Here is a 27,855-nt window from a genome sequence, read left to right as displayed (position 1 = left end):
TTGTAGAGACAAGGAGGGTCCCCCCACTTTCCAGACAAGGGAGGGGTTTCACGGCGCTGGGGGAGCCCCATTAAACGGAGGTAAAAGCGGGTTTTGTTTGCTTCCGTGCAGCCCTGGCGTTCCCGTTAGGGGCGGGTAGGGGGTATCCCCATCCTTTCCCCAGTGGGGACGGGGCTCCTTTCCCCAGCCTAGGCCGCCCCGTGGGAGCCGAGCCGTCCGCTGTCAGCTCCGCGCGCTCCACCCGGGGCTGCTTCTGGGCAGCAGGGCTGGGTGGTCACAGGCGGGGCGAGCGCGGGCCGGGGCGGGGTGACAGCGCCGCGCCCCTTCTCCCTAGTCCCGCTCCGGCTCCGCCCCGGTGTGGGGGTGGGGGGGTTGAGTCTAGCCGCCGCCCGCGAGCGCCACTCCGGGGATCGTCCCTTCGCCACACCGGGCGCACCATGGCGCGCCGGGCTGTCCTCGCGCTGCTGCTGATCGGCCTGCTGAACGCTCTGGTGTCCGCGCAGGGTGAGCGTGCGGCTGGGGGAGGACGCGGGTTCCCCGGGAGACCCGCGGGCGCCCGGTGTGGGAGGGGCGCAGGGAGGGGGTGCACCGGGCACAGCTGGAGTCTCCCCGCCGCGCGGGACGCGTGGTGCCCTCGGGTGGCCAACGCCCCAAGGAGCGGCCGGCGCTGGGCTTCCGCCTACTTTCTTCGCGGGCCGTTTTGGGCGCAGTCCAGAGGACAAACGTCAGCTCTGGTTTTCCAAAAAAACCCCCAAACAAACAAAACCACCAACTGTGAAAAGTCGCGGGGGTCTGGAGGGACCGGTGACATTCGCCTTCCCCACCCGAGGGGCAAACTTTGTTCCCGGGGCCCGCCTTTGCGCCCCCACACGGGCGGGGCTCCCCAGCGCACTCCTTTGTTCTGGGGCGCGGTGGGAGCTCCGAGCCACGCCCTGTGTCCCGTCCCGGGCCTAAATTTGGACGCTGCTCGGGAGCCTGACAGCCGCGGGGTGGGGGAGGGAAACGTTAGACCAACTCCGGGCCTTGGAGGAGTCCGAAAGCCCGCCTAGTCCTCAGGCCGCGGGGACTGCCGCGCCCGCGGAGCCCTGGCCGGGGGGGTGGGCTGCGCGAAGACCAGAAACGTGTTCTCAGCGCGTAGGGTGCAGTGCGGGATCCTTCAGGAGACACAGAAGGAGTTTCCAGAGCAGGAAACTTCGCTGCAGCCCGGTCCCGCAATCCCACACAGCTCGCCCGGCCTGTTCCTGGCCTGCGCTTTGGTGTCTGCGTTTCAAAAAGGGAGTTGGAGACTTGGCTGCCCCTCCCCCCTGCCCTGCAGGAAGGAAAGTCGGGATTCCGGAGGTCCGCCGGCCAGCCGTGCGATTTTACACCAAACGGTGCGGTATTTGTCCTCGTTAATACCGCCACACTTCTACCTGGCCAGGGGGGCGGGCAGTGGAGTTTCAGGACTGGTCTGGTGGGCGCTGGGTGTATTTTTGGAACCCGACGTAGGACCGAGAGGACGGAGAAGGCCTGGTGCGTGACTTCGGAGCAAATCAAGCCTGATCTATAGGCCCGGGGTGGGGGCGTTTCGGAGAGCGGGGGAGAGGCATCCTGCCTCTCTGTTTCCTTCTGGAAGCTCTCTCCTTGTCCCCCCCCCCTTTTTTATAGATTTTCTTGTTTTGCTTTGTTGTCCGTGTATGTTCCATGCGTTAAAAACACACCAGCTCCTCCAAAGTTTCTGACTGGTTCCTCTCTGCTACTTGTTTATGGTTTTCTGATGGGTTTTTTTTCTGAGCACCTACTGTGTGCCTGCCTCCAGGGAAATGGGTGAGCCCTGGTTCTGGTTGCCCCAGCAAGGGCCATCTGTGGGGGCAGAGGGGGAAAATATCCAAACAGGTGAATGGGACAGGGCCCCAAGGGTGGGGTGAGGTGGTCAATATCGGCGAGAGTGACCAGCTCTGTGGCTATGGTTTTCTGGTCAGTCTGCGGTTGCAGGTCAGGGCAGCCCCCAAACAAGTCATTTTGAAAGTTTTCAGGGGAGAGACATAAAAAAAAAAAAAAAAAAACCCAGCACTGTTAGCCCGGAATTGCCCGCTTCTGATGAAGACTGTGCTTAGCAACATGAAGTTGGTTGATGTGTTTCAGATGCTGGCTGGCTGACCTGGTGGCAGCGGTGGGTGTGGGGACACGGAGCAGGGGGATAGGCAGGTAACAGGAGCCAGCCTGGCCCCCCAAAACGCAGAGAAATTCGAGGTTTAGTAGCCGCTGACCTCCTTCAGGTGCCCCCTCCCCGCTCCCGTCCTGGGGCCGGGGACAGGAACAGGCTGTTCTGAAGACGCAGCTGGGTTTTATCAGCAAAGTTTCCTTTCTGGCTGGTGGCACGGAGAACAATTTGTTACAGAAACTCGCTGGTGCCTTGGTGTCCACTCCGGCTGCGAAAGTCCTGTGAGGCCCGGGGACAGGTCTCCACATTGGAGCTGGAGACCCTGGCCTGACTTCAGAGTGCTTGGGTCCTGGGGCCCCGTGTTCCAGGGGTTTTCCGACCTTCGGGGGTGGAGACAAGGCAGACCACGGAAGGAAAGACGTGGCTTTAACCCTACGCTGACATGGCTTTCCCCCAAAAGAAGACACTTCATATCTGGAAGCGTTTTTAGTTGTCACTGGGAAGGGCGTGGCCCTGTATCTGCTGGGTGGAAGCCGGGGATTCTGCTCAACACCCTCCAGGGTCCATGATGCCCCACATCAGAGAGTCCTACAGCCCCAGATGACCTTGGGGCACAGGGCGAGGGACTCTGGTGTTTGTGCCACGGGCTGTTGGCCACCGGTCATGAGGATGACCTCAGGGAGGATGGGCGTGACTTGGGTCCCTCCTCCCAAAGTCAGTTCTGCGTCTCCCCTGTTTGGAAGCTGCAAAGCCCACCTGAGATGACGCCTCACGGCCAGTCTCTGGGGTTCCCCGCCGTCCCCCCAACAAGCATAGGCTTGCGTGGGGGCTTGCGTTCCCCAGCCCGTGGACTCGCCCCCGAGGGTGCTTGCTGCTGCCTTCCTCGCAGAGAAAAGCCATCCACCGTCCCACCTGCTTGCTGGGCCCCGATACAGCTTAATTGCAACCCACTCACCACCTCACCGCGCCCTCTGTCACTGATGCTTCCAGACACTGTCTGCATGTCAAGATATTCAGCCACTTCATTGAAGGGGGAGGAGCGCTTTTTTCCATCGGGCCTGGGGGCGGGTGGAAGACTGTCTTGTAGGAGAGAAGGCAGTGCGGGGTCATCGCAGGATTGCTGGAGGTGGAAGATGATGTAGATGCTTTTTCCAGCTGATGAGTCCTCCACGGGAGCCCTCCTGCTGTCCCTTCCCGGTCACACTTTCCCATCATGATGGTCTGGTTTAGGGAAGAGGGTCCCCTGTTTTGGTGACCGGCTTGGAGACAAGCCTGACGTGTCTCTTGAGGCTGGAAATGGCTCGGGACTGGGGGCCCACGTGGAATTCTTCAGATGCCCAGATAGTTGAGGAGCGCCTCTTCCAGTGCCTGGTCCCCATGACCTGGTCTCCTTGGGTCCTCACACTGGGGGGCCTGTCCCCAGGGGGTCCATAGACACTGTCCTGTGACCGCCTTGCCAAATCCAGTGGTGGATCACGGCGTGGGTGTGCCCACAGAGGAACCTCCCGATATTTTCTGTCGGGGGTGGGGGGCGAGAGAATGCTTTGGAAAATATTTCCTGCAGTTATGCGGATTTCCCGAACCTCCAAGAATGACACATGCACAGGACAACAGACTACGGAGTACATCACAGGCCAGCAAGATCGCCAAGGAAGAGAGAGACCTCTTTCTTGTTGGCTTCTAGAAAGACAAAGGGTATAAGCCAATGCCGTGTATTTGAACAGAGGCTCCTGCAGCCGCTGCAAGAGGTGTATGCATCTGACATGGACGTAGAAAGAAATTCTACGGAGGAAAGGGAGGGAAAGACAACTCCCTTTCCCGATGTCCCACAGGGACTCTTAGTTTCAATGGACATTTTGCCCTTAAGCTGTACCAAGACCTCTAAGAAGACACGTGTCTGACAATATTTTGTTACAATTGGCTCCTTCTGGAAAAATGGCCAGGCTGCCCAAGAGGCATCCCTCATGGGGCCCAGTCGGTGCCGCCACACTGGTTCCGAATGCGGTCTCATTGTCCTGCAGGCTTCTGGCCCACCACCCGCCATGCCCTGCTCCTAGTCTCTGCCCATCTGTTGGCCGAAAAGGTGCTAACTCATCAAATTCCTCTTCCTATTTACCTGATTAAGGGTATCTTTCACATCTGTAGATAGTCCTGCCCTGGGCTTCCCTTTCTGGAAATTCCTGTTCTTACTCTTTGCCTACCTTTTTTTTTTTTCTTTTTTTTTTTTTTCTTTCTTGACCGGTTTTGGGAGCAGAACACCTGGGTGTGTTTCAGATTTCTGTCTGAATGAGTCACTCTTACACGCCTTCCCTCGCGCAGTTCTCTTGCTATTGCTAGTCATTCTTTTATTATTATTTTTTTTAAATCTCCTAAACAGGAAGCTACAGACTTCCTTTTTACTCACCGCAGAGGCAGAGGCCAGTCCTCCAACCAGTGATTCTCAAACAGCAAGTTGGGGCCCACGGGGGGGCCCGTGGATGTGGGGGTGGGGTCAGCAGCTTGTGTTTCTGAAGGGCCAGAGCTCCCGTAACTCCGCCCGACACCCTGCATGTGGTCAGAGTTCCAGCTTCTTCTGCGAGTCTCTGAGACACCGGGGCCTGCCGGGCGCTGCCCAGGCATGCTGGACCAGGGAGGGATGCAGACCAGAAAAGGTGTGTGTTTCCACAGGACCACAACGCGCCCGAGTGACTTGTGCACGAAGCATAAATAGCGCCTGTTCTCTTGATGGGGGTGGGGCAGATGGGCTTGCAAGCATGTAAGTTTTCTAAATACAGCAAGAAGCCAGCGAGTGGCGGTCCACTTCTGCCTTCGTTAGCTATCTTCCTGTGCAGAGGGCCTGGGTTCAGTCCACGATGTGACTCCAAGTGGTGCCGCCTGCCACGTACTCAGCAGAACGTGGACGTGTCCCCCCCTTCCCCCCACGGAGGGATGCGCGGTGAGGAGCACGGTCCAGGGTTTGACAGTGAAGGGGAGCGTAGGCTGGGTCGCAGAGACAGCAAGGGCGGTTAAGAACAGGGGCCTCGCAGGGGTGGGTGACGACGAGGGGGCCTCTCCCTGCTGAGAAAGTTACTGAAGGACCGTGGCCTGGCTGGCGTGAGGTGGCACGCCACTGGGCATGATGGATGATGGACAGACGGACGGACGGACGTCATAGACGGTGTATATATGTGTGTGTGCCTGGATGGGTCCATGGATGGGTGGGTGGGTGTGTATGTAGTTGGAGGGATGGGCGGATGGAAGGATGCAGGGATAGATATTATAGATTATAGATTATGGATGGATGGGTAGATGTACTTGATAGACGGTAGCTAAATGGCAGAGGATTAGATGGAAGGCAGAGATGCACAGATGGAGCTTTTCGGGGTCCCACCCCAAATCTGTCTGCACCACAGGCTTACACAGGTAACTGCTGATAGATGAGGTCCATCCGGCTGCACCAATGCTGTCTCCTCGTCCATCATACCTGCAGCTTCTGATTACTTCCTCACCCTCCTGCATCTCCTCCTTCATCCCTGTCTTTTGTGATACGGCCATGTGCCCAGACTCGCAAACGGAAGAGATGCCAGTCACTGTTGCCAGCTCCTTGGTCTTACGTCCCATCTGTTAGCCGATATAGTTGACGTCGCCTCCTGAACGTTTCTCGGCCCGGGCTCCTTTCTCCACCTCTTTTTTTGTTCCAACGAGATCCGCACATCCACAGAGCCATCATCTAGTTCCTTCCCTGGATTCCTGCGGTGTTTTCAGGGCTCCCAGAGACTCCCCCTCGGGATGCTATATCATTTTTTTAATGCATAAGATGAAATAGAGAGGTTTCTAGGGAAACCAGTTATAGGAAATCAACTCCCCAGGGCCCAGACAAAGAAGATGCTGCTCTGTGCCCTGGGCATTCCCGTGACTCCTTCCATCTTGTGTTCTGTCTCTCCTGGTGCCCAAGTGATGCTCCCAAATGTGGACCTGCTCAGCAACCCTTCGGTGGCTTCCGGAAGCCCAGCTTTGGGGGTCTCGGCCCTGGCCCCAGAGCACGGTACCCTTCGGAGCTTGAAGGGATTGCTCCTGCCTGGACCTACCTGTGCCACCTGATTGTTATTAGTAGGGGGCTGCGTCTCCATCAGGGTTTTTTTAAAAGCCCACGAAGGCGCAGTCCCGGGCAATGGAGTCCAGGAAAAAACCAGGAATGCCTTGTTTCACCAGACGTGCCACTCGGCATTTCTCTCGATGCTGAAATGTTTTCCGTAACACTGACATGTGTGGGCTGTATGACATGTTTCAAAGGGTGCTTGCTCACTTGGTTACTCTATCTCTGCCGCGCCATTAATAAATTTATCGGGGCCCTTTCTGTAGATGGCGTCTCTGAGGTTAGAGAGCTCAGGAGCTTGCTCAGGGTCACACGGCCGCGTGTGGGGACCGATGAAGGCGGGAATAAGTTCTGCCCATGGTGGCCCCTGGCTGATGGGCCCCGTGGCCTTGGGCCTGGATAGCTGCCTGTGTAGGTAGCCCCGAGCTCGCCAGGTGTGGGCCATGGAGGGACACCTGCCTCTACGAGGAATGTGGCTCAGTGGGGGAAGAGAGTGTCCCATATTTAGGGAAGTTCAGCTCGGTACAGAGAGAAATTTCTCAGTCCTGGTAGCAAATTTATCTAAGATCCATCAGTGAGGTCTCTCTAACTTCTTGTGGATTCCACCATCCCTCTACTCACCAGGCTGTCAGTCCATCCACTCACTCATCATCCATCCCTGCACCCATCCATCCACCGTCCATCCTTCCATCCATCTGTCCATCCATCCATCTGTGCATCGATCCATCCATCCATCCACCCACCCATAGTCTTCCGTGTATCCACCCAACCATTTACTTATCCACCCACCCCTGCATCCATGAGGAATGACAGAGGCTTCCCAGAGGAGGTGTCATTTTCTCAGGGTTTTGAGGCATCAATAAGAGTTTTTCTGGTATATGAAGAAAGGTTTGACACTTATGGCCAAGTGGCGGATGCAAGTGAAGACTCAGGGAGGGGGGAGGTGCCCAAACTCTGGGACTCTGAGGGCCTCACAACTCATTCCCAAGATGCTGGCGACAATTATAAATGGGCTAGTGGCCACACGGTGACATCCGTCAGACACAACAGGAACCGTTAGGATTCAGTTCCCAGCAGCAGAGAGGGACTCAGTGGAGTCCTGGGAACTGCACTCTGCGTGGAGGTAAGGGAGCAGAGGGTCCTGGGTGGTCTTTGCCCCCCTGTAAGCCTCAAAGCGTGTCCCTCAGGACGGCTCCCCGGAGCTAGCGGGGTCAGGTTCCCCCGGAGCTTGTTCGGGGGGGGCAAGTTCACCTGCTATCATCAGGTCTATTGTAGAATGAGCTACAGGACCGCGCCCGATCCTCTCTGAGCCCTGGGGCTCACGTGCCCACGAGGAGGAAACAGGCTTGCCTCTTGTCACCTGAAGTCGCCTCGGACACGGGTTAGGTTCGTGACGGCGTGAGGCTTTAAAACTAAGAAACACAGAGTCGCGTTGAAAGCTCGCCGTGCCCATGAGGTTCATTTTTTCTCAGGCTGGGGCAGCAGAGCATGTTTTGGGGGCCCGTCGACGGCCAGTCCAGTTATTGTGACCACAGACGGCACCTCGCAGGGCTGCCAGACCCTGTGGGCTTCAGCTGTTTAATGGACTGTGACCATTGAATACATTGAATACGTTTTTTTTTCCGCTAGAACATTCATTCTTGACACGAATTCATCCACGCTCCCCGAATGAGACAGCTTGCCAAACCCGGGCGACTGTAAGACCGAGGCAGAAAGTTACATCACGTGTACCTGGAAAGGTAGATTTCAGAAGCCGTCCCGAAAAAGCGGGGCGTTCCAAATATTTTAAAAATAAACCAAATTAAAATGTACCCAACTGCCGTGATCGCTGCTTCTTGCTTCCCTCCTCACCTGGGAATTTTGGGCTCCGTGTTTGCCTGTCCTGGGTGTGCACAGCTTGGGCTTTATGCTAGAATGTTCTACATGCAGGCTACCCTGCGTCAAGCTCCACCCGCACACCTGGACGTCCGGTTTTTAGGGGTTCGGCCCTACCGGGAAACCTTTGCCTGGGGTGAGCAGACACGGGGCGTGGGGTGTGTGCCTGGCTGCCGCGTCTTGTCCTCGTGGCTTTGCCGGCTGTTGTGCAACCGAGGTTCTTAGTGAGGCCCGGAGAGACCAGGGGCGGAAGGAAAGAACTCCGGGATAGGAGCCAGACGGGGGCAGGGCTGCAGGAGCCGGGAGCAGGTGTGGCCGCCTGACCACGCGGTGCAGGGTGTGGGGGGTGGGGTGGGGCCTCCTTTCCTCCCCTCCTACTTGCCACCGAGCTGTGGAATTCAACTGTCTTGTCTAGAGAGCTGCAGGAAGGTAGCCGGCCGTGAGAAAATCCATCCCTGCCTTCTTGTGCTGTTATTCTGTCGTTATTATGGTTTTCTTGCTCTTCAAGGGTCAGCCCGCAAGTCTGAGGCCCCGTCCGACTGCCCGAGTTTTCCTTCTGTTCTGATGTCCTTTCTACACATCATTTCTGCTTTATTTTTACCTATATTTCTTATATCATTAGTAGGTTCTGTCTTGAAGCTAGGTCACTCATCCCTTCTACAACTTCTTATTATATGTTGTCACTGATTTCTGTTCCAATTTTATTTCTCGAATTCATGTATTTTAATTTCTGTATTTATTTATATGATTTATAAGTTCTGCGTACACATTATAAAGTGTGTAATTTATAAGGTATAACAATAAATGATATGTAATTATAAATTACACAATTTATATCATTTATTGTTAGAAACATTCATATTTCACTTCTACCACTATAATTTATATCTGCTTATTTTTATAATTTATACTTGTTATATATAAATAAGTTATATATGTCATAATCACGATAATGTATTATCGTGCATACCTTTTATTTCTATTCTAATTTATTTCCATGTTAGTTTTATAGATTTATATAATTCACACACACACACATCCTATATATAAATTGCGTAATTTTTAATTTTTATAATCTATTATTGGAGCTGTATTGTTATCTATCCTAGTTGCATGTATATAATTTATTTCGATGTTCATTCTACACATTTCTTTATGTACTTTGTACGTTCCCTGTGCAAAGCGTGTGAGTTACGCACTTTATTATTGTAGGTGTTTTATTTGTATTCTGTTCTCACCGCCACGCTGTGAGTTCTCGCTGTGTTTGTATAGGACATGCTGTGCAGATAAGGGATGGAATCTTGAGAAGTCCCCATGGTGACTCTTTCCATGCCCACCTTATTCCTGAAGGAGTCCACCCTGGTGGTGGAATTTAGGGGAGTCTGAGGTCCTCCAGGAGCACCTGTCAGGGTGTGGGTGGATCTGTCCCAGGTGACGGTGCCCCCACCCCCGCCAGGCAGCCCAGGTACCAGGGTCCTGGAGACTCGTTCACGTCCCCGTCCCCCTGTGTGCTTCCCCGAGATGACTGGCCTCAGGAGAAACCACCAGAATCAGACAAGGGTCAGGAGGGGCAGGGCAGTCAGGGTGAGTCAGCCCTGTACCCTGGGGCCAGGGGCCTCGCCCAGGGTGACTCACCGCCTGCGTGCGTGCAGAGCTCGCGGAGCTGTGAGGGGCCGGCTGGAAACCACGGCCACCCGGGTTTCCTCGGAGGTACCCACAGCTCGCGTTTGTCCTGACCCCGGTGCCCTGCACGTTCCCCAGCTGCAGACTCCACGTCTGCCTGCGGTCTCACAGCGTCTGGTTGCTGGCTTGAAACGTCTGAGGACGAGGGGGGTCGGAGGGACAGACAGTAGGACCTCTGCGCTGGTGGGGCCTGGGGAAGGCAGGCTGGGCTGGGGGTGGGCAGGAGGAGGCGCGTCAGAGAGTGGGTGTCGCTCAGTGGGGGGCTGAACCCAGCGTGCAGGCCGGTGCAGCGAGAGGGCTGAGCTGGGCTGGGGACACGCGTACATCAAGGCACACGCACTGGCACACGCACACTCAACACATCTGTGACTCCCTATAACGCTCGCAGGGATTGGCTCGTTTCTGGGGCCACCCTCTCTTCCTGAGGGCGAAATCGCACGAATTAGTAGCATTAGGCGTAAAAACCTGGGATTTCCGTTCAACTCTGTCGCTGTTGGGTTTCCCAACGCCAAAGACCCCTGCGTGTTTGCTCCCCGAAAGGCCCCTTCGTCCCCTCTCGTACTGTGTTACGCGGGTGCCTTGTCCACACTCCCGGGAGAGCCCCTCCGATTCGGAAGTCACCCCCGTGGTGAGGGAAGGCGAGGAGAAAGCTCCCAGCCCCTGGCTTCAGGTGGAGAGAGTGCGTTTTTTGGGGGGGGGCGGGAAGCGTAAACGTGCGTGGGTGCCTGGCTGTGGGTGAGCGCGCCCGTGGACGCGCAGGAAAGCTGTCGGTCTCCACGGGCTGGAAATCCTTCCGCAGCAATTTCAAAGGGCCACCCTTTTGTGGAACGAGGCGCAGGCGAAATTACCCTGTTCCGCACTTCTGCTTTCTGCTGAATTCTACCATCCTCAGTTGTTGTACATGCAAAGTGACATACCAGTTCTAGGCATGGAAGTGAGTATTTAGAATGAGAAGACAAATCAGGACACATTTTTAGTGCATTTTCAAGTCCTGCCAAGTACCCCAAACATTGCCCAGTCCAGCCCCTTTCTTAGTGGTGCGTTCTTAATTTGCAAGTTTGCTTGGATTCTCCTGAGTTCTAACTTGACTCTTTTTCTCTTAGATGATTTCAATTTATTGGATGCCCTGGACGGTGAGTAACATTTTTTTTAAAGATTTTATTTATTTACTTTTAGAGGGAAAGGGAGGGAGAAAGAGAAGGAGAGAAACATCAGTGTGTGGTTGCCTCTCGTGCGCCCCCTACTGGGGACCTGGCCCGCAACCCAGGCATGTGCAGTGAGGGGGACTTGAACCGGCGACCGGTTTGTTCCCAGGCCGGCACTCAATCCACTGAGCTACACCAGCCAGGGCATTGAGTGATATTTATTAACAGCATTTTAAAGAAGATACCGTGACTATTTCAGTGGGACACACAGCAAATATGTTTAGGTGTGCTGCACTGTGGGAACGAGAGACAGATAAGCTGAGAGAGAGCAAGATGCCCTCGGTGGGGTAGGTACTCTTGCGGAGTACATTTTGCACCCTTCGGTGGTCACAAATGCCAAGGGACGGTGGCAGGAGCCTGGGGACGGGATGTCCAGCTGGCATGCCGAGACAGGATGGAGCAGGGGCGCCGGCCTGGGCGTGAGTCCCACCTGCGCTTCCCTGGATAGCTGCACCTCTGTATTCCGAGCTCGTGCTCCTCACGGAGGCAGGAACTTTATAAGGACCTGTGCTCATGGACCATAACCTTTGTCATCATTCGATCGAATCGATAGTCATCGGCAAACACCCTGTTTCCAAATAAGGTCCCCTGTGGGGGATCCCAATGGATGCGAGTTTGAGGGGGCAGCCGAGGATTCAACCCAGGATACCTTTGCGATGCCTGGGGCCCAAGGCAAAAGGCTGGACTCAGACCCAGGAAGGCAGAGCTTTGCCGAGCGCCCGTAGGGTAATCTCGCCCCTGAGGAAGTCTTGCTGCCTGGCTGCTGGAAGACAAGTGGTGGGCACTTCCCGGTCCTGGGGACCTCAGCTTGCTGTCCTTTGCTTCCCAGAGGACCAGCCTGGGGAGGGGTCCCGGGGAGCTCGGAGCTGTTTCGAGCAAGGGTGGCAGGTCCCTTCCTCTCAGGACACATTGAGCTGAAAACAGGCTCAAACCCTCTTCAGGGGGGTTGCGGTCATTTACTTGGAATTTTCTGTTAAAGCCTGATTTTATTCAGTGTGACGAATCACAGTAACAAAAATGATGGTCCCTAAAATTCTGGGGATTAACATGCATCAATCTAGCCCTAGCGAGGTCATTCAGTTGTTAGAGCATTGTCCCGATACACCAAGGTTGTGGGTTCGATCCCCGGTCAGGGTGCGTACAAGAAGCAACCAATGATGCTTCAGTAACTGGGACCACAAGTCAATGTCTCTCTCTCTCTCTGTCTGTCTCTCTCTTCCTCTTTCTCTGTTTCTATCTTCCTCTTTCTCTGTCTCTCTCTTCCTCTTCCTCTCTCTTCCTCTCTCTCTCTCTCTTGCAAATCAATACATAAAAACAATTTTAAAAACCTTACAAAGTCCACCGATGTTTTTATTTTTCCACCCAGGCTGCCTTGCTTTTGTGAAGACGTTGGAAGAGTGTCTTCAGACATTTGAAATTTTGGAATGAATTGTTCTGATAATACTTTTAAAATAGAAAACAGTTGCTATTTTACACGATGTATCGGTGTGGGAAATGACGTTATTAGGAACAATAAACTAGATGATGAAGCAGGTGTAAGGGTGTTAAGTATTCTTCATGATTTCCAGTTTCGATATTTTGGATTTCTCACTCTTACTGGTTGACTTAATGAAAGGTAAATGTTAAAAAAAAAAATTTTAAACATGATTTGAGTACTTTTTTAAAAAAATGGGGCATCCTAGGGAGCTGACTTTGTTTCCGGGCTGTGAGTTTTACTGACAGAAATGTCTTTGTTTTTTTTTTTTTTAGACACTGAGAAGAAGCCCACACCAACCCCCAAAAAACCCTCATCTGGTAAGAAGCAAATGTTCTTTGTGTGCAAAGAGAGTGGGCAAATTATTGTCTTGCGCCCCGGTTTCCCTGAGAACTGGATGAGACACGGACAAATAGAAATACTCAGAACTCGGGGGCTCTGTATATGGTCTGGTTGAGATTTGTATCTGTGACACCCAATGATTCCTGCAAGAGAGGGTGGGGACTCTCCCGTGAGACATTCTCGGGTCCTTTGGACAGTAAGTATTTCTAGGGGTCTTCACCCTGAGTGTCCGACGCTTGGAGAAATCACTTTAGGGGCCGAGACCCGCATAGACCCCATGAGAAAATTCACACTGCAGCCTCCAGGACTTCGGCATCTTTGCACTCATGCTCACGATGCTGTCAAATAAAACACCGAAATTAGGGACAAAGACGGAAATTGGTCACGGCTCTAATTTAGTGGCGGTTAGCCACTCGGAGTAAAATTCATGTGTCAAGTTCTGCAGCTCTTCTGACTTTTTATTTTCCGGAAGAATACATCTGCTTAATTATTGGGCTCGTTTATAGAAGGTTGTCTCTTGAGTGACGGGTTTGCACGACCTCGTCCACACCCAGGTGCTGAGATGCTTCAGGCCCCTACACCTTGTGGGAGAAGTTGTGGTTGGCCACGTGAATTTGTGCTACCACGAGCTCCTCGTGGCAGGCACCATCCAATCCCATTCATGCTTCACGGTCGTTCCGTATATTGTTGGGTGGGCGTGCCAGTGCCTTTGCCAGAATTGCGAAAACAGTTCTTAAAACCAAGAAGGCGTCCTTGGAAACCACCCAGAATTGTCATATCAATTCATCAAGGACACCTGGGTCAGGGCCACCATTGTTTAGGGACTTTGTCACACGAATCTGGTCACCCGTGTCTGTCCCCATGTCTTGGCGATCCACCTTGCAGGAGTTGTTGGCCATTTGGAGGGGAATGATCGGAGAATGGGAAATAAACCGGAGAGAGTTTTCGGGAGGTGGGGTTGGAAATCCACCTCGGCCTGTGTGGTGCCGTTGGTTGATCAGCTACTTCTGTTCTTGTTGAATCCTGTACTCTTCGTCTGAGAGATGAACGATATGGAAATTGGTTGGGGACAATGGGTTTTCCATTGCAATCCTGCTCAGAACGGAAAGATACGAAGGGACGTAGGGACGCTTTTCTCCGAAGGACGCCTTTTGCTTTGCTTTTTTACCGCACAACTCGGGTATTAACAAGTCCTGTCCCTTCTCTAGGTGATGACTTCAGTTTAGAAGACGCGGTGATTGGGGGAGGACACGGTGAGTAACTGTCGTAATTCCGCTCCGGGGCTGACTTGCTTGTTAGCACCAAATGAGTGTGATTTCAAAGAGCTTCCTCGTTGGAAAACGATACATAGAATTGTTGGTTTTTTCAACCAGCAAAACCTAGGGAATGGGTGCGGTGTTGTTTATGGAGTTTATCTGGGTGCTCACTTTTATTTCGGAAACTCGGGCACTGTTTGTGGGGATAGAAGGCAAGCCGGCTGCCCTTGCCCAGGCTGGTTCCGTGCGACCGGCAGGCACCGTCCTTCCCTCCAAAGGGGCCCGTCCGTGGCTGCACGCTCTCGCTGCTGCCATATTGAAATTATTGATACCGATTGCGTGGCCTGGGGACCCAGCATTGTCATTTTGCATGGGGGACCCACAGATATGGCAGCTGGTCCTGACACTGGCATTTACTTTCTATGGCACATGAACGGAAGTTCTGCAGCTGGAAGACGGTGGAAAGAGATCGGCAGGGGGCGGGCCGAGGGCTCGCTGGGTAGACCCTCTGCGTGCAAATGGATGCTTCGTTCTCTTTGCCGAAAATGGCTCATTACTGCAACTCTACTCTTTTACCGACAGATGATCCCATGCCTCCCAGTCCACCGAGACCAAAACCGAATCCAAACCCCAACCACCCGGGAACCTCTGGTAAGACCCGAGATCCGTTCAGGTGCCGTGGGTAGTTTTCCGAGGACAGCCTGTGTCTGTCACTGCAAGGGGTAACTTCAGATTTGCCCGTGCTGACTCTGCTTGTTCTGGGTAGGAGAATTCCAGTCTTCCCCCGCAGCGAGGGCAGGCTTGAAAAAGGTCCTTTCGGTTTGTGTGTGATTTTTATGGGGCAGTGGCTTATTTTACTTCCAAGCTTTTGTGGGCCCTTTAAAGAACTGAATGCAAGAGTTCATGTTTTTCGTTTAGTGTTCTTTATTTTTTTTTCCATTACCGTTAAGTTCCTTCTTACACCTCCGCCCCCAACAATCACCACTCGGTTGTCCATGTCTGTGAGCCCGTTTCCTGTTTGCTCGATGCCTCCACCCCCCAGCCCCCACCCCCGACAACTCGCTGTGGTCTGTTTTCCATTGACGAGTCTGTCTCTACTTTGCTTGTTCATTCGATTTGTTCATTGGATTCCACATGAGATCATATGGTGTTTGTCTTTCTCTGACTGGCTTATTTCACTGCGTATAATGCTCTCCAGGTCCACCCATGCTGTTGCAAAGGGTAAAATTGTCTTCTTTTTTTATGGTTGAGTAGAATTCCACTGGATAAATGCCCAGCAACACTTTAAATGTACAGAATTGATACAAGAAAAAGTGTCAGCTTGCTTTTTTCATCCTTTTTGCCTTTTTTTGGCACATCACCATATCCTCTGAATAACCTGGCTAGCACCAGTTTTTTGAATTGAATGCCTGTTCAAATTTCAGGTTTCGGGAGTTTTTTTCTTTATATATTTGTTTAATTTTTTAATGTAGAAAAATACAAATATTTTTCATCTTCCACTGTAAACATAGTGATGGTTATTCTGTTCAGTATTTTATGTGTGAATTAGATAAAACAAACTAAGTAAAAATGTTAATCTTTTACTTATTCTGGGTCATAAAATTTTTTTTTGCTTATTAATAATCTATAAACATTTTTTCATGTCCTTTCATAGTTTTTATCACATAACTTTTAATGGCAGCTCTATGCTCTTATAACTAATCTCCCAATTTGAAAATGGTCTACTTTGTTTCTTCTGAAATTTTGGAGTTATGAATTACAAAAGCAAATTTAAGCCATCTTCGTGCATTTAAAAAGAGATTCTAGAACTCTAACTGTTTAGCTAGATATGTGCGAAGTACCCCTGTAGGGCTTTATTTTTTTAAGATTTTATTTATTCATTTTTAGAGAGAGAGGAAGGGAAGGAGAAAAAGAGGGAGGGAAACGTCAATGTGTGGTTGCCTCTCATGCGCCCCCTACTGGGGACCTGGCCCACAACCGAGGCATGTGCCCTGACTGGGAATTGAACTGGCTACCTTTTGGTTTGCTGGACGACGCCCCACCAACTGAGCCACACTGTTTCTCCCAGTTTTTATTTATTTCTGTGATTACCTTTTATGTGCACTGTTTTTCTGTTTATTTCTGTCTTAAAGATTTTTTAAACTAGACACTTCATGGTGAACAGCCTTTTAACTTTTAATAATTTCTCTTTCACTTCTTAGTTTGTCTAACACTGTCACATTATTGCCCAATGATTTATACAAAATGTTTCCCTTTCTTATTATATTTATATGTTCTTTTTACGATGTACTTGTATTTGTACTATTATGCCTGGGCTAGAAAACCCAAGCCAAGTTTAACATCTGAGAGAGCAGACATTTGTCACACCCGACTTCCGCTAAAATCTAAAGACCTATTTTTGGAAAGACCGATACTCATTTACAGAAGTGTCTTTCCATCCATATTCACTTTTACTTCCTAAAAAGGCATAATCATGCTCCATGGTAGCCCCCGCGTGTGGTCAGCAAACATGGTCATTGTTTTTCTTTGAACGCACAACCGTGATGAGTTTCACTGAAGGGTGTTTTTATAGAACATACGTGTTTGCATTCACGGGTGAAACTCCGGTGAGTCACGATAGCTGTTGCGAAGCTGATGGGTTACATTTGCTGGGTGTCGCGGCCGAAGACACCAACCCTAAATGTGGAGGCTGCATGTTTTTAAAAAGTTATGGTGTCCGAATGAGTGTGGGCTGGGCTTGGCTGACGTTGGTTTGGCTCCGGTGGGGTCACCTTGTGTGGGGTGGCCTCGGCTGGGCTGCTGGGTGCCTTCCTCGTGTGTTGGTCACACCCTGATACCACGCGTATGTGAGCTCATGCTTATGGGGCAGGAGCACCAAACTCAAAGAGGCTATTTAAAACTATTGCTTGATCTCCCGTGTTGCTACCATCTAGTTGCCTAAAATACTGGGCTGGCCAAAAACTCCTTTGTTTTTTTCCGTTTGGTGACTCTCATAGTGCTTCATTGTCTTCAACTTCATTCGAAACGATTTTGTCAGACTGTGTCGTGACAGCTGGCATGTCAGCGTGCATTTAAAAAAAACACATAAAAACGTGAATTTGGGGGCAGCCATGCCAATGCTGAAGATGGAAGAAAATATGCAACATTTTTTGGCATTGTAGGGTTTATTCTTTCAAGAAAGGTAAAAGCTGAAATGCAAAGAAAAGGTTTGTGCAGTGTGTGCAGAAGGCGCCGTGGTGATGGGTCGGGTGTGCCAGAAGTGGTTTGTGACGCTTCGTGAGGGAGGGGTCTCGCTGGGCGATGCCCTGCGGTCAGGCATCCCAGTGGCGGTGGCTAGAGATCCCGTCAAGAACAGCCGATGTTGTACCACGCGGGAGAGAGCCGACGCACTCAAAGCATCCAAATCCATAAAGTCGTTGGGGAAAAGGAAAAATGCATCTGTTATTTTATGGAAAAAAACCACACGGACTTTTTGGCCAACCCAGTAAGTCCCACCTCTGAGTCCAGACTGAAGAAATAGGAAGAACTTGCAATGTGGAGGGTGGAAAACAGGTGTCGTAACTGAAACAAACCTGTATGAGATCAAGCCCTTTCCGACTGTTACATTTATATCCATCCAAAATATGGGGTACACTTTCCATTTTGGGGGGTGTTCTTTTTCTGGTTTAGTAGCAGACTTTTGGTTATAGGACTTTTGACACACAAATGGAATTCAATTGTCGTTTGCCTCTTTGAAAGATGGCTTCCGTGAAGCAGCACCTTTGCGGGGTCCCCTCGCTGGGTGCTCATGGTGGGTCTCCTTCCATCCGAGACATCGAGATGCTGTCAGCAGTTCCCATGTGACAGGTGACCCTGTTTTTCTTCCCTAGGTGGGTTTTCAGATGCCGACCTGGTTGACCACACGTCCGGAGGAGGTAGAGTTGTTACCGCTTCTGTCTCTTTGCTCTGTGGGAGCCTGTGGCTCAGCTGCGGTGCAGAATCAGCAAGGGTCGAGAGGCTGAGCCCTTGGACCTGACCCTCTGAATGTGCCAAGGGTGTGGACCCTACGTCCTTCCTTGCGGAAGCTGGTGCTTGGCTGTCCTGTGTGTGGTTTGGGGACCTTTCCTCCTTTTCCACTGGGATGGAGCTCAGTGGCAACTTCCCAGATGTGTCCCAATCGACCCACTCACCTCTGTCTGCTGTAATTAGGCAGATACTTAGGCAGATTCATGTCACTCAAAAATGTTGAAACCATGGCCCTGGAAATGGAGAGATGTGACTTTCCCCAAGGACCCTCATTATCCCTGTTAGTTACAAACGTCGTTTTCTGCTTCTGTCTTTGAAAGCTTAGCTCATACTCGGGGTCAGACAGCATCGAAAGTTATCAAGCAACCGGCACGGAATGATATCATCCGTTTGTAATTGTTAGAATGTATTTATGTGCATTTGCTATATTTATAGGTAGATTGCCTTCATATATTTTACAGCTGCTGGGAGCCCCCAGAAATATGTCTTGAATTCCCACCTGTGCCATGACCAGGGGCACGGTCTCCGGTGGGGTCTGGGACCCTGGCCTGGGCTGTCCCCATGTCCAGGATGACGGGACAGAAGTCCGGAGGCCCCTTTGGGACTCCCTAGGTGGTGGCTGTCCTGAAGCCCACCGCACACGGATGGTTTGCATTAATTTTTTTTTTTTGGTAAAAGCGCGTGAGACAGATGACACCTTCCACAGAGCAGGGACAGCCTGCCTGACCAGGGAAAGGGACTCCCTGCTATTCAATGTGCTGTCCCTGCCGTGGCCTCTTCTGTGAAGGTCCCTTCACAAGTCAAGGTCACAGGACCTGCTCCTTGCTATGCGTTTTTCTTCGCCAAAAATCCTTGTGATGTCATGGGTCGACCCGTGTGTCCTTCTCTTCAGCAGGAGGTGGCGGCGGTGGTGTTGGCGACGGCGGTGGCGGAGGCGGAGGCAACCAGAGGCATGACGGGGAGGAACAAGGTGCGTAGGCCTGCTTTGTGACACCGTGGCTTCGGGTGTCCGGAAAGGGCCTGGGCAGCCCGCTTGAACTGCCCGCCGTCCTTCAGCGGACGCGGTCCCATAGCAGTGCCCTGCGTTCTTCCCCCAGGCGAACCCCAGGGCGTGGTCCCTGGCATCATAGGGGCCGTGGTGGTGGCCGTGGCCGGGGCCATTTCCAGCTTCATTGCCTACCAGAAGAAGAAACTGTGCTTCAAAGAAAACAGTAAGAGTTCCATGCCTGCTTCCTTTGTCTTGTGCGTCGCTAGGGTGAACCCTGGTCTTTCTCTAAAAACCAACCAACAAACAAAGCCACGTAGAGACGCAGAGCTCACGTGGGGCTAAACAGGGGGAACTTGGCTGACTGACCCTCACGTGGCTACAATACTGGAATCAGATGGGGTGTGATCCCGGCATGCCCTCTGTTGAGCTGTGTCAACTTCTGTGTGTGGCTAGCTACTCCGGTCCTTGGTTTCCCATCCGTAAAGGGGGAGGTGATAGGCTTTCCTCCGAACAGTTTCCGTGGGGGTCAATGAGATCGTGCGTGAACGTCTTGGCAGGTGGGCTGGGACGGAGCGAGTATGGAAGACCTGTGAGCTCCGAGGCTGTGGGCATTGCCGTCATCCCCAAAGGGCCACTGTGTTTCTTCTCTACCCGCAATGTGATGAAAACTCCAACACAGGGCCACTGGGTCCCTTTGTGCGAGAAGCTGGTGCCGGCAGCTCCTGGGAAGGTCCTCAGATGGGATGCAAGATGAACAAGGGCGAGGGCCAGAATGGCAGCGTGCGCAGCTCCGTGGCGGCAACTCCCTCATTGGGTGCGTTCGTGCCTTCTGTGCAAAAGTTCCTACACTTCTTCAGCCTTGTCCTGGGGTCTGAAAGTTCTGTTTTGAACGCAGCTGATGGCCACGTGTGTCTCGGCATCTCTTTCTAGGTTTTGTCTGCATTTTTGCAGGGCTCACGAGGGGTGGGCTGTGATGTGGGTTTTGGGAGCGGGTCCCAGGGGCTAGATCCTTCTGTTCCACGGAAGGGGCTTTCTGGTGTCTGAACTTCTCATCCTTCCTGCGACCTAATGCTGACTTGTGTTTAGCCGTTGGCCTCATGTGCCTAAAGGGGAATCTCCACCATGTCTGGAGAGATGCTGATGTACACACAGCTGGGTTATACAGACGGAATTCATTCTTGTCCCATGAGAGTCGATGTTTAGGTTCACACACGCGATTTAGAGCCTGAAATGAAAAAACCCTGCACAGCTTTGTGAATTCAGAGACGTAAAGAGAGCTGCTGGTTTGATATCCCCTTTCTGGCAGTGAAGGGTGCTTGATTGCCTTGATTTCTTACCTATGACCGGGTGCCTTCTATCTGGCGGTGCCCAAGAATTCATGGTGGGTTGACTTAATGGCGGGCAGCCCTGGGTGCCCAACTGGATGGATGACTAAGTCAATGAGATTGCTAGTAAACACCCGCAATTTTAGCCCTGGTTGGTGGGGCTCAGTTGGTTGGAGCATCAACCCAAAAGGTCACGGGTTTGATTCCCCGTCAGGACACATGCCTGGGTTGTGGGTTCGGTCCCCAGTCGGGGCGCATGTGAGAGGCAATGGATCAATACATCTCTCTCGCATCAATGTTTCTCTCCATCTCTCTCTCTCTCTCTTCCTCCCCCTCTCTCTAAAAATCACTAAGCATGTCCTTGGATTAGGATAAAAAAAAAAAGACTTAACGATTATCACTGAGAGGCGGAAAACAAAATAAAACACCCCTTTCTCTTGCATCTCCTAGAAACAGCGGAGAGGTCAAAGGAATAGCAGTTCAGTGGGAGTGAACTTGTGTTTCTTTTTCTTTGTTTTAAAGGTTTTATTTAATTATTTCTTAGAGAGGGGGAGGGAGGGAGAGAAACATCAATGTGTGGTTGCCTCTTGCACACCCCCTACTGGGGACCTGGCCCACAACCCAGGCATGTGCCCTGGCTGGGAATCGAACCTGCGACCCTTTGGTCCGCCGGCTGGCACTCAATCCACTGAGCGACAGCAGGCAGGGCGTGTTTCTTTATTAATCACATGTTCCCTCCTCTCTGACGATGCTCACCTCAGAGCCTGATGTCCAGCCAGCAGAGGGTCCGGCGGACTTGCTGGGGAAGGAGGCACAGATCTTCCCAAATCTTCAGGTGAAACCCAGGCAGATCCTGGTGTTATAAAGCATTTCTGTCACCTGGCCTATTGGATGTATGGACCCCTGGGATATTGTGGCGCTATGGAGGGTATTTATGTCCCAAGGCACAGGGATTTGAGAAGCCCCCCAAAGGGTCTGAATAGACTTGACGTCATCCACTATTTGGAAACGGGATTCAGAAATTGGGAAAACCAGCTGCGACCCCATCCCTGGGTCTCGGTTTTCATCGGAGCATTTTGTCTGTCGTTTTGGGGGGTGGATGGTCTTGAAAATGGACAGCTCCCCGGGTAGAAATAGTTGCCCTTGCCGTTTTTCAAAAACTAGAGCCTCTTTTCTGAATAATTGGCTCAGGGGAGCTTAGGAGTCCACACATGGCACTGAGAAAGTGAGCTACATTTATTCCCCTAGAAAATGTTCTCTATAGTCCTTTGTCCTTCTGAGGCTAAATGACCATCAGGTGCTACTTTACTGCTTAATTCTTTGTAGTCTCTGTCAGACTCAAGACCCGGAGCTTGTGATTTGTCATTTCTTGTGCACCGTTCACACCAAGGAAATTAGGTGGTATTCTCCTACACACCCTAGTGCAGAAGAGTGACTCTCTCTCTTGGCTCCGTGAGTGGACATTTAGGCTTGTGGTGTCTGTTGAATTGGCATCGAGATGAGTCTCGGGCGGAGCGGAGCTGTTTTCTCAACACGGAGACACACTGATCACACACGGTCCGTCTCGGCCAAAGTCTGTGTGGGAGCCTTTCGGTAATACGTGTTGAGCTCAAGTATGGAGAACGTATCCGTGTCTCCAGCCCGCACAAGTTGGTAGACGGGTTCTTCATTCATGACGACTTGACTTTATAGACCGGAAACTGTGACCTGGGTTTCACGGTGCGCCGCTGACGCCGTCTCAGATTGGGGCGCGTGGTTGCTGCGTGTCTCTGTGGTCTGGCGTGCTGACTTCAAGGAACTGCTCCACGCGCCTGCTCACAGGGCCCCTGACGCGCACTGACGGAGCCCAGCTGTGGGCTGTTGTCACCGGACGTGAATGAGGCAGCTCCCTGTGTCTGCAGCTGGATCTCGCTGCTCAGGGCCCATCCGCCGGCTTCGGGCAGCGTCTGCTTGGTAGCGGTTTCTTGAGGCTTTGGTGAAATCCGCTACTGCTGTATCTTCCCTCCTTCTTTCCTTCCTTCCCTCCACCTGTTCATCCGTCCTCTCCATCTATTCTTCAGTTCATGTTTCCTTCCATCCATCCAGGATCATCCATCCATCTACCGTGCATCCATTCATCCATCTGTCCATCCACCTATCTGTCCACCCATCTATCCATCCATCATCCACCCATCTAACCATCCATCATCCACCCATCTAACCGTTCACCCATCTACCAATTTTTCCATCCATCCATCCATCTATCCATCCATCCATCATCCCTCCAAGCCTTCCACCACCTCTTCCCCTCCTTCCTACTTTCCTCCTTCCCTCCCTCTCCCGTTCACACCCCTTTAATTTTGGTCTCCGCTCTGATTCTACCTCCTGTTGCTCTTCAGGCCTCTCTCGCTTTGCTTCTGAGCCAGGCCCCGATGTTCTAACATCTCCTCCGCCCTTCTAACAGCCCGTGTCTGCCGCCTGGGGCGTGGGCGCACAGCGGGAGCCAACCTCTCAGACGGTTCACTTCTGTTTTCTCTCTTCCCCAACCTTCCCTTTCAGATGAAGCAAAGATGTAGGGCAGACCGGAACCCCCCTGTGAGGGCCTCCAGACCGTCCTGTCTGATCACTGTGTCTGTCTCCTAAGATGCCCGGCCACACGGCTCCTGGCCCTCTTCCCCTCCCGTGTTAGCGAATGCCTCCGCGTCACCTGCTCCCAGACTCCCTGCCATCCCATGACGTCCCTTGTTTTGTCCCTTTGTGATACATGGACGCGTGTTGAATTACTGCCCTGGTCACTTCGGAAAGTGAAGATGCATGCCGACGTTGCTTTTTCAAGTGAAACCCCGCAGAAAGAACTAAGGTGGACAGCTGCCACGCATGAACCAAGTTCGTCACCAAGGTCACCTTTGGCGGTGCCTTCGGCCGGAGGGCAGAGGACGGCCACCATGTTCCCTGCATCGTCCTGGGGCCAAGCCGACCCGGGTCATTGGCTCTGACCTGTCACACCCCAGATGCGATTCAGACACTTGGACTCACAGCCGGTAGACTTTCATTATGGTGCATTCACCACTCCATCTCCCACAAAGCAGTTCCTAACTCTCCGTCTGTAATCGGCTTGTCCAGATATGGGGACTACTCTATGTTTGGGAGCTGGGGGGGAAGTCCACGTACTTAGGGGTATCCAAACCACCTCACGGTATTGTCATTTTAAGGCAGATTCTTGTTGGCCTCAGAGAATTTTTCAGTCTGTGCACACCCCAGAAGCGCAGAATCATCCCTGGGTATTTGGTTCCTCTTCACCCTCGCCCGTCTGCTTCACGGGCGTCAAATGAATTTTCGTCTTTGCATCTGGGGCGGGGGGGTCCAGCGTGCTGCACTGGTGCCTTGGGGCCGAGGTTTTGGGGTTAGGATGGGGGTTGTTGGTGGGGCCGTGGGTGCAGAAGTGTTCACCCACAACGCCTTTGGCTCTTGCTGTACTAGATCATACGGGCCTTTTCTTTGGTTGCCTAACATTTACTGTCCTATTACAATGTCTTTGCTGTTTCATCGGTTACGTCTTATTTTGGTAGACACCCATGGTGTGCTGTGCAATGAAAACCCATCAGGAGAGGAGGGGATTAGAAAGCTGTGGAACATCGGCACAATGGAATACTACACAGCCCTGAAAAAGAAAGCAAGCCTACCCTTTGCGACAGTAGGGGTGCCCCTGGAGAGTATTATGCTCAGTGGAAGAAGCCAGGCAGACAAACACCATATGATCTCCCTCATACAGGGAATGGAATGAATGAAGTAAACTAAGAAATAACGTAGAGGCAGACTCATAGACAAGGAGAACACACCGACGGCTGTCAGAGGGGAGGGGGCTAGTGGGCTGGGTGAAAAAGATGAAGGGATTGAGCAAAAAAATAAGGATAAACTCGTAGACACAGACAAGAGTGTGATGATGACCGGCGGGAAGGGGGTGGGGGAGGCGGAGGGGGGTGTGGAGGGTAAACGGTGATGGAAGGAGACGGGGCTTGGGGAGTTGATCACAGAACACAACATACAGATGATGTGTTGTAGAATCGTACCCCTGAAATCTATATAATCATATTAACCCATGTCACCCCCAGCAAGTTCAATAAACCAATTTTAAACACGAAAGGTTTCAGATTCCAGGCAGCGTGCTGTGAAATGTGCCTGGGGCTGGCGACGCACTGGCCGCCCCGCCAGCCAACGAATGCCGTGGCCCTCGGCGTCCCTCCGCTTTGGGTCTGCTTCCTTCCCGTTTGAGTGGCAGGCGTTTGGTCTCGGAGACGGGAGCCATTGGTAGCTGGGGGAGGGCGTCCGTGCCTGGGGAATCAGGTCCTACACAGCGTGACGTGCATGAGAAGTTGCGTGTCCGTGGGCGAACGTGGGCTCAGCACGCGTGATGCGGTTTCCCTGAGGTTACACTTTTGTGTACAGGACGCAGATTCACACGGATCCGATGTCCTTGTCTGGGTCCGTCTTCCCGTGGGAGGTGCCTCGCTTGCGTCGTCCTGGGCAGCAAAGATGTGTCTGAACATCTGCCACTCTGTCCTGGGTTTGGTCGCCTCAGGCCGCGCACCTCGGGGAACGTGTCAGGAGGAGGCCGTCTGTGTGTGGCTGCGTGTTTGCAAAATTGTGGAAATAAACCAATAATAGGTCCCAGTCAAACATGATTCTGAGGAACGGCGATTTGTTTTCTGATGTGGTGTTTCAGTGGCCCTTCCAGATTCCTCGTTTGCTGGGCATTTAAAAAACAATTTTGCAAATACATGGAGGAAATGTGGCAAAATGTACCTACTACAAAGTCCAGGCGACTGAAATAGAAGTTTGTTTTACCAATTCTTTCTACGTTTCTGTGCGTTGAAAATCGTCCACGGTAAAGAGTAAAGACAAGCAAGAACTTCAGGCCTCGCAGGCAAAAATTCCCATTTCAGAAATGGACCTTAGGGCAGTATTCCTTCTCCCAAAAGATTTATTCGTAAAGGTCTTCACGGCGCCGTTCTTTATACAGCAAAGTGTTACAAATAATCCAAACACCCAAAACTAAGAAAAACATTGTGTTAACAAATTAGGACACTTCCACGTAATAGAATAATGTGTAACTGTTAGAAATGTCGGTTAAAGAAGCAAGATACAATTCGCAGTATAATGTTTTGGTAAAAAAATAAACGCGTGCCCAGAAGAGAGAGTAGAACCACCTCTGCCAGAATGTCAAGTGTAGTTGGGTTTTGTTCTTTGTCACTTTGCCTGTTTCCCTAATGACATAGAATACATAGGCACCTTTCATCACACGAAGATACTTTTAATGTAAGCAAAGTACGTTATCATAACAATTATGGAAATGAAGGACGATGCCCTGTTTTAAAACAGTGTGGGACAGAAAAGTGAGGAGCAGGCGGGCAGCCCCCTGAGCTCTGGCCTCCCTGCTGGGGTTGGGGGGAGGCGTGGGGGGCCCCCGCTGAGCCCGAGGGCAGAATTGGGGGTCTTCTCTGCATATTCACTTGGGGGCTGTTGTGTTCTCCTTTGCAGCCGACCAGGGGGACATCAACATGGAGACCAATCGCACCACCAACACAGAACCGCTCGGTGAGAAGGGGGGGCTGCCCACAGCTGGCCCACAGCTGGCCCGGGGTGTCTGTGATTGTGCCTCTCCCAGCGGCGTCGGGCTCCTGCCCCCGTTCCAGCGCCCTGTATGACACCGCACTGCATCCTTTCTGTCTCACTCCCTTTGAGGGGATGTGTTCGGGAGGTGACATTTAAATTTCCCTGGGCTTGAGGCTTCAGACTCTCTTTGAAATTCCCGTGGTGATGATTTTCCAAGTGGCGCCCCCTGAGTACATAGACGGGGAGCCGGCAAGAAGCAAAGGGCGTCTTCTGAGACACGGTATTTTGTCCCCTTCCGGGGCCACTTGGACGGAATTTTCTTTCTCCAGGGGCAGAGCGGGGTCAAGAGGCAATTGTTTATGTTACGGGGCAAAAGGCAGGTGTTTTGAGATTCAGACCACTTTTGAAAATGGCAAAGAAAAACCCACTAGGTGTCCCTGTACGGGGCACCTGATAAATTAAAACTGTGTTGAATGCAATTTTAAAGGGATTTTGACTGCTCAAAATAGAGACTTTGAGGAAGTTGAGTGTTTACTTCAGTGCTGTTTCCAACCGGGGGGAAATGTTTAAAACGAACGTTGGTCTTTAAGCACCAAAAATACGAGAGAGACCTCTAAACCTCAAATGAACTGATGAGGGAAGTGCAGCCACAGATCATTGTAAAATAAGAAAAAAAACAAGAACCCTCCTCAGACGGTTTTTCAGTCTGAAGTTGGGGAGCTGACAGAGGGTTTGGAGTGCCTGAGAGAAGTGGCGGGTGCAGCATGCTGTCTCTCCCTTTCTGCCCCTTTTCCTGGAGTGTTTATTCTTTCTGGCTACACTTGTATCCCACCGCGGAGTTTACGGATGCTTGTGGCTAGCACGTGAGTCTGCTTTTGCCTTCCTGTCCAGGAGCAGTTCTGGGCCCATTTATCTTTCGATAGCAAGAGTCAGCACGTCCCAGAGTTGCAAGAAACAGATAGTCACGGGCGTGTCAGGGGGGAGCTGGGAATGCTGTGTGACGTCTTTTCTTGTCTCTTTGTCCTCGGCAGTTCAACAGACGATTGTCGAGAAGTAGCAGATGGCCAGCACATGCAGCTTGGCGGTCAGAGCAGGACTAGGGGACTGCGAGGCAGCACTTGTAAACATCGGGCGCAGGGGGGTGGGGTGGGGTGGCAGCGCCAGCTGGGGCAGCGTGCCGGGAACCAGCCCCCCTGCACCAGCCCCGCCTGGGCGGCCCCACCTGCACCAGCCTCGTCCCCTGCTCATCTTGGATCCTTGGGCCGAATCTTCAGAAGCGGTTTGCCTGTCGCTGTCCTGGGTAGATGACGGCGCCCAACCAGGAGTTTGACATCCACAGGAAAATTTCCCGCACCTTCTGCAAGGCCCTCCAGGGTCCCCACGGGATGTGACAAACTGTCCATCGCAAAGTGCCCGTCATTCCAGTTGCAGAAACCCCGAGCCATGGACGTGTTGAGTGTTCACCGGGCACATCGGAAGCTTCCCCAGCATTGGCCGTTTTGCAAAGCGAGAGGACCCTTCAATCCGCTTCCTCCAACTTCCGTGGCTCAGGACATTTTTATAGCAGGAGAATAAAACGGAATTAGAAGCCATGTACTTTTTCCCTGAAATAATTTTGCCGTGGGGTGACTTTTCGGGAAGGCTCTGGAACCTAGTGGGATGGATCCCCCGGCGCGTTGGCTGGGGCTGGAAGACAAAGGACCAGCCTAAGTTCTTGTTCATAATTGCAGGGGTTTTCCCTTTGCCCTGTTCTCAGATACTCCCCTACATGCACATACTCCTCTGCATTCACACGTCTCCCGCATTCGGATACTCCCCTGCATGCAGATACTCTGCACCGAGATGCTCCCCCCACACGCAGATACTCCTCTACACTGAGATACTCCTCTGCA

The 27,855-nt window shown here is 52.1% G+C and overlaps 1 protein-coding gene across 3 annotated transcripts; it reads left to right on the top strand.

Moving 5' to 3' along the window:
• The first annotated feature begins 351 nt into the window (after positions 1-351).
• On the top strand, positions 352-27,555 carry LOC112313323 (CD99 antigen). 3 transcript variants are annotated; one of them, XM_053917137.2, is made up of 10 exons: positions 352-504; positions 10,880-10,909; positions 12,731-12,775; positions 14,006-14,050; positions 14,636-14,704; positions 17,923-17,967; positions 18,954-19,028; positions 19,156-19,269; positions 25,889-25,945; positions 26,995-27,555. In XM_053917137.2, the coding sequence occupies exons 1-10, from the start codon at positions 438-440 to the stop codon at positions 27,018-27,020; spliced, it is 573 nt and encodes a 190-aa protein (XP_053773112.1). In that variant the 5' UTR covers positions 352-437; the 3' UTR covers positions 27,021-27,555. The 3 variants fall into 3 exon arrangements, with proteins under 3 accessions (XP_053773112.1, XP_053773111.1, XP_053773113.1); XM_053917136.2 differs by having other exon boundaries at positions 18,951-19,028; XM_053917138.2 differs by lacking the exons at positions 25,889-25,945; positions 26,995-27,555 and adding an exon at positions 22,910-24,493 and having other exon boundaries at positions 18,951-19,028.
• Positions 27,556-27,855: the final 300 nt, after the last annotated feature.

The sequence above is a fragment of the Desmodus rotundus genome, chromosome X (genome assembly GCF_022682495.2).
Source record: "Desmodus rotundus isolate HL8 chromosome X, HLdesRot8A.1, whole genome shotgun sequence".
Classification (NCBI taxonomy): domain Eukaryota; kingdom Metazoa; phylum Chordata; class Mammalia; order Chiroptera; family Phyllostomidae; genus Desmodus; species Desmodus rotundus.
The sequence above is the reverse complement of the archived record's forward strand: the minus strand, read 5'-3'. Positions and strand labels throughout refer to the sequence as shown.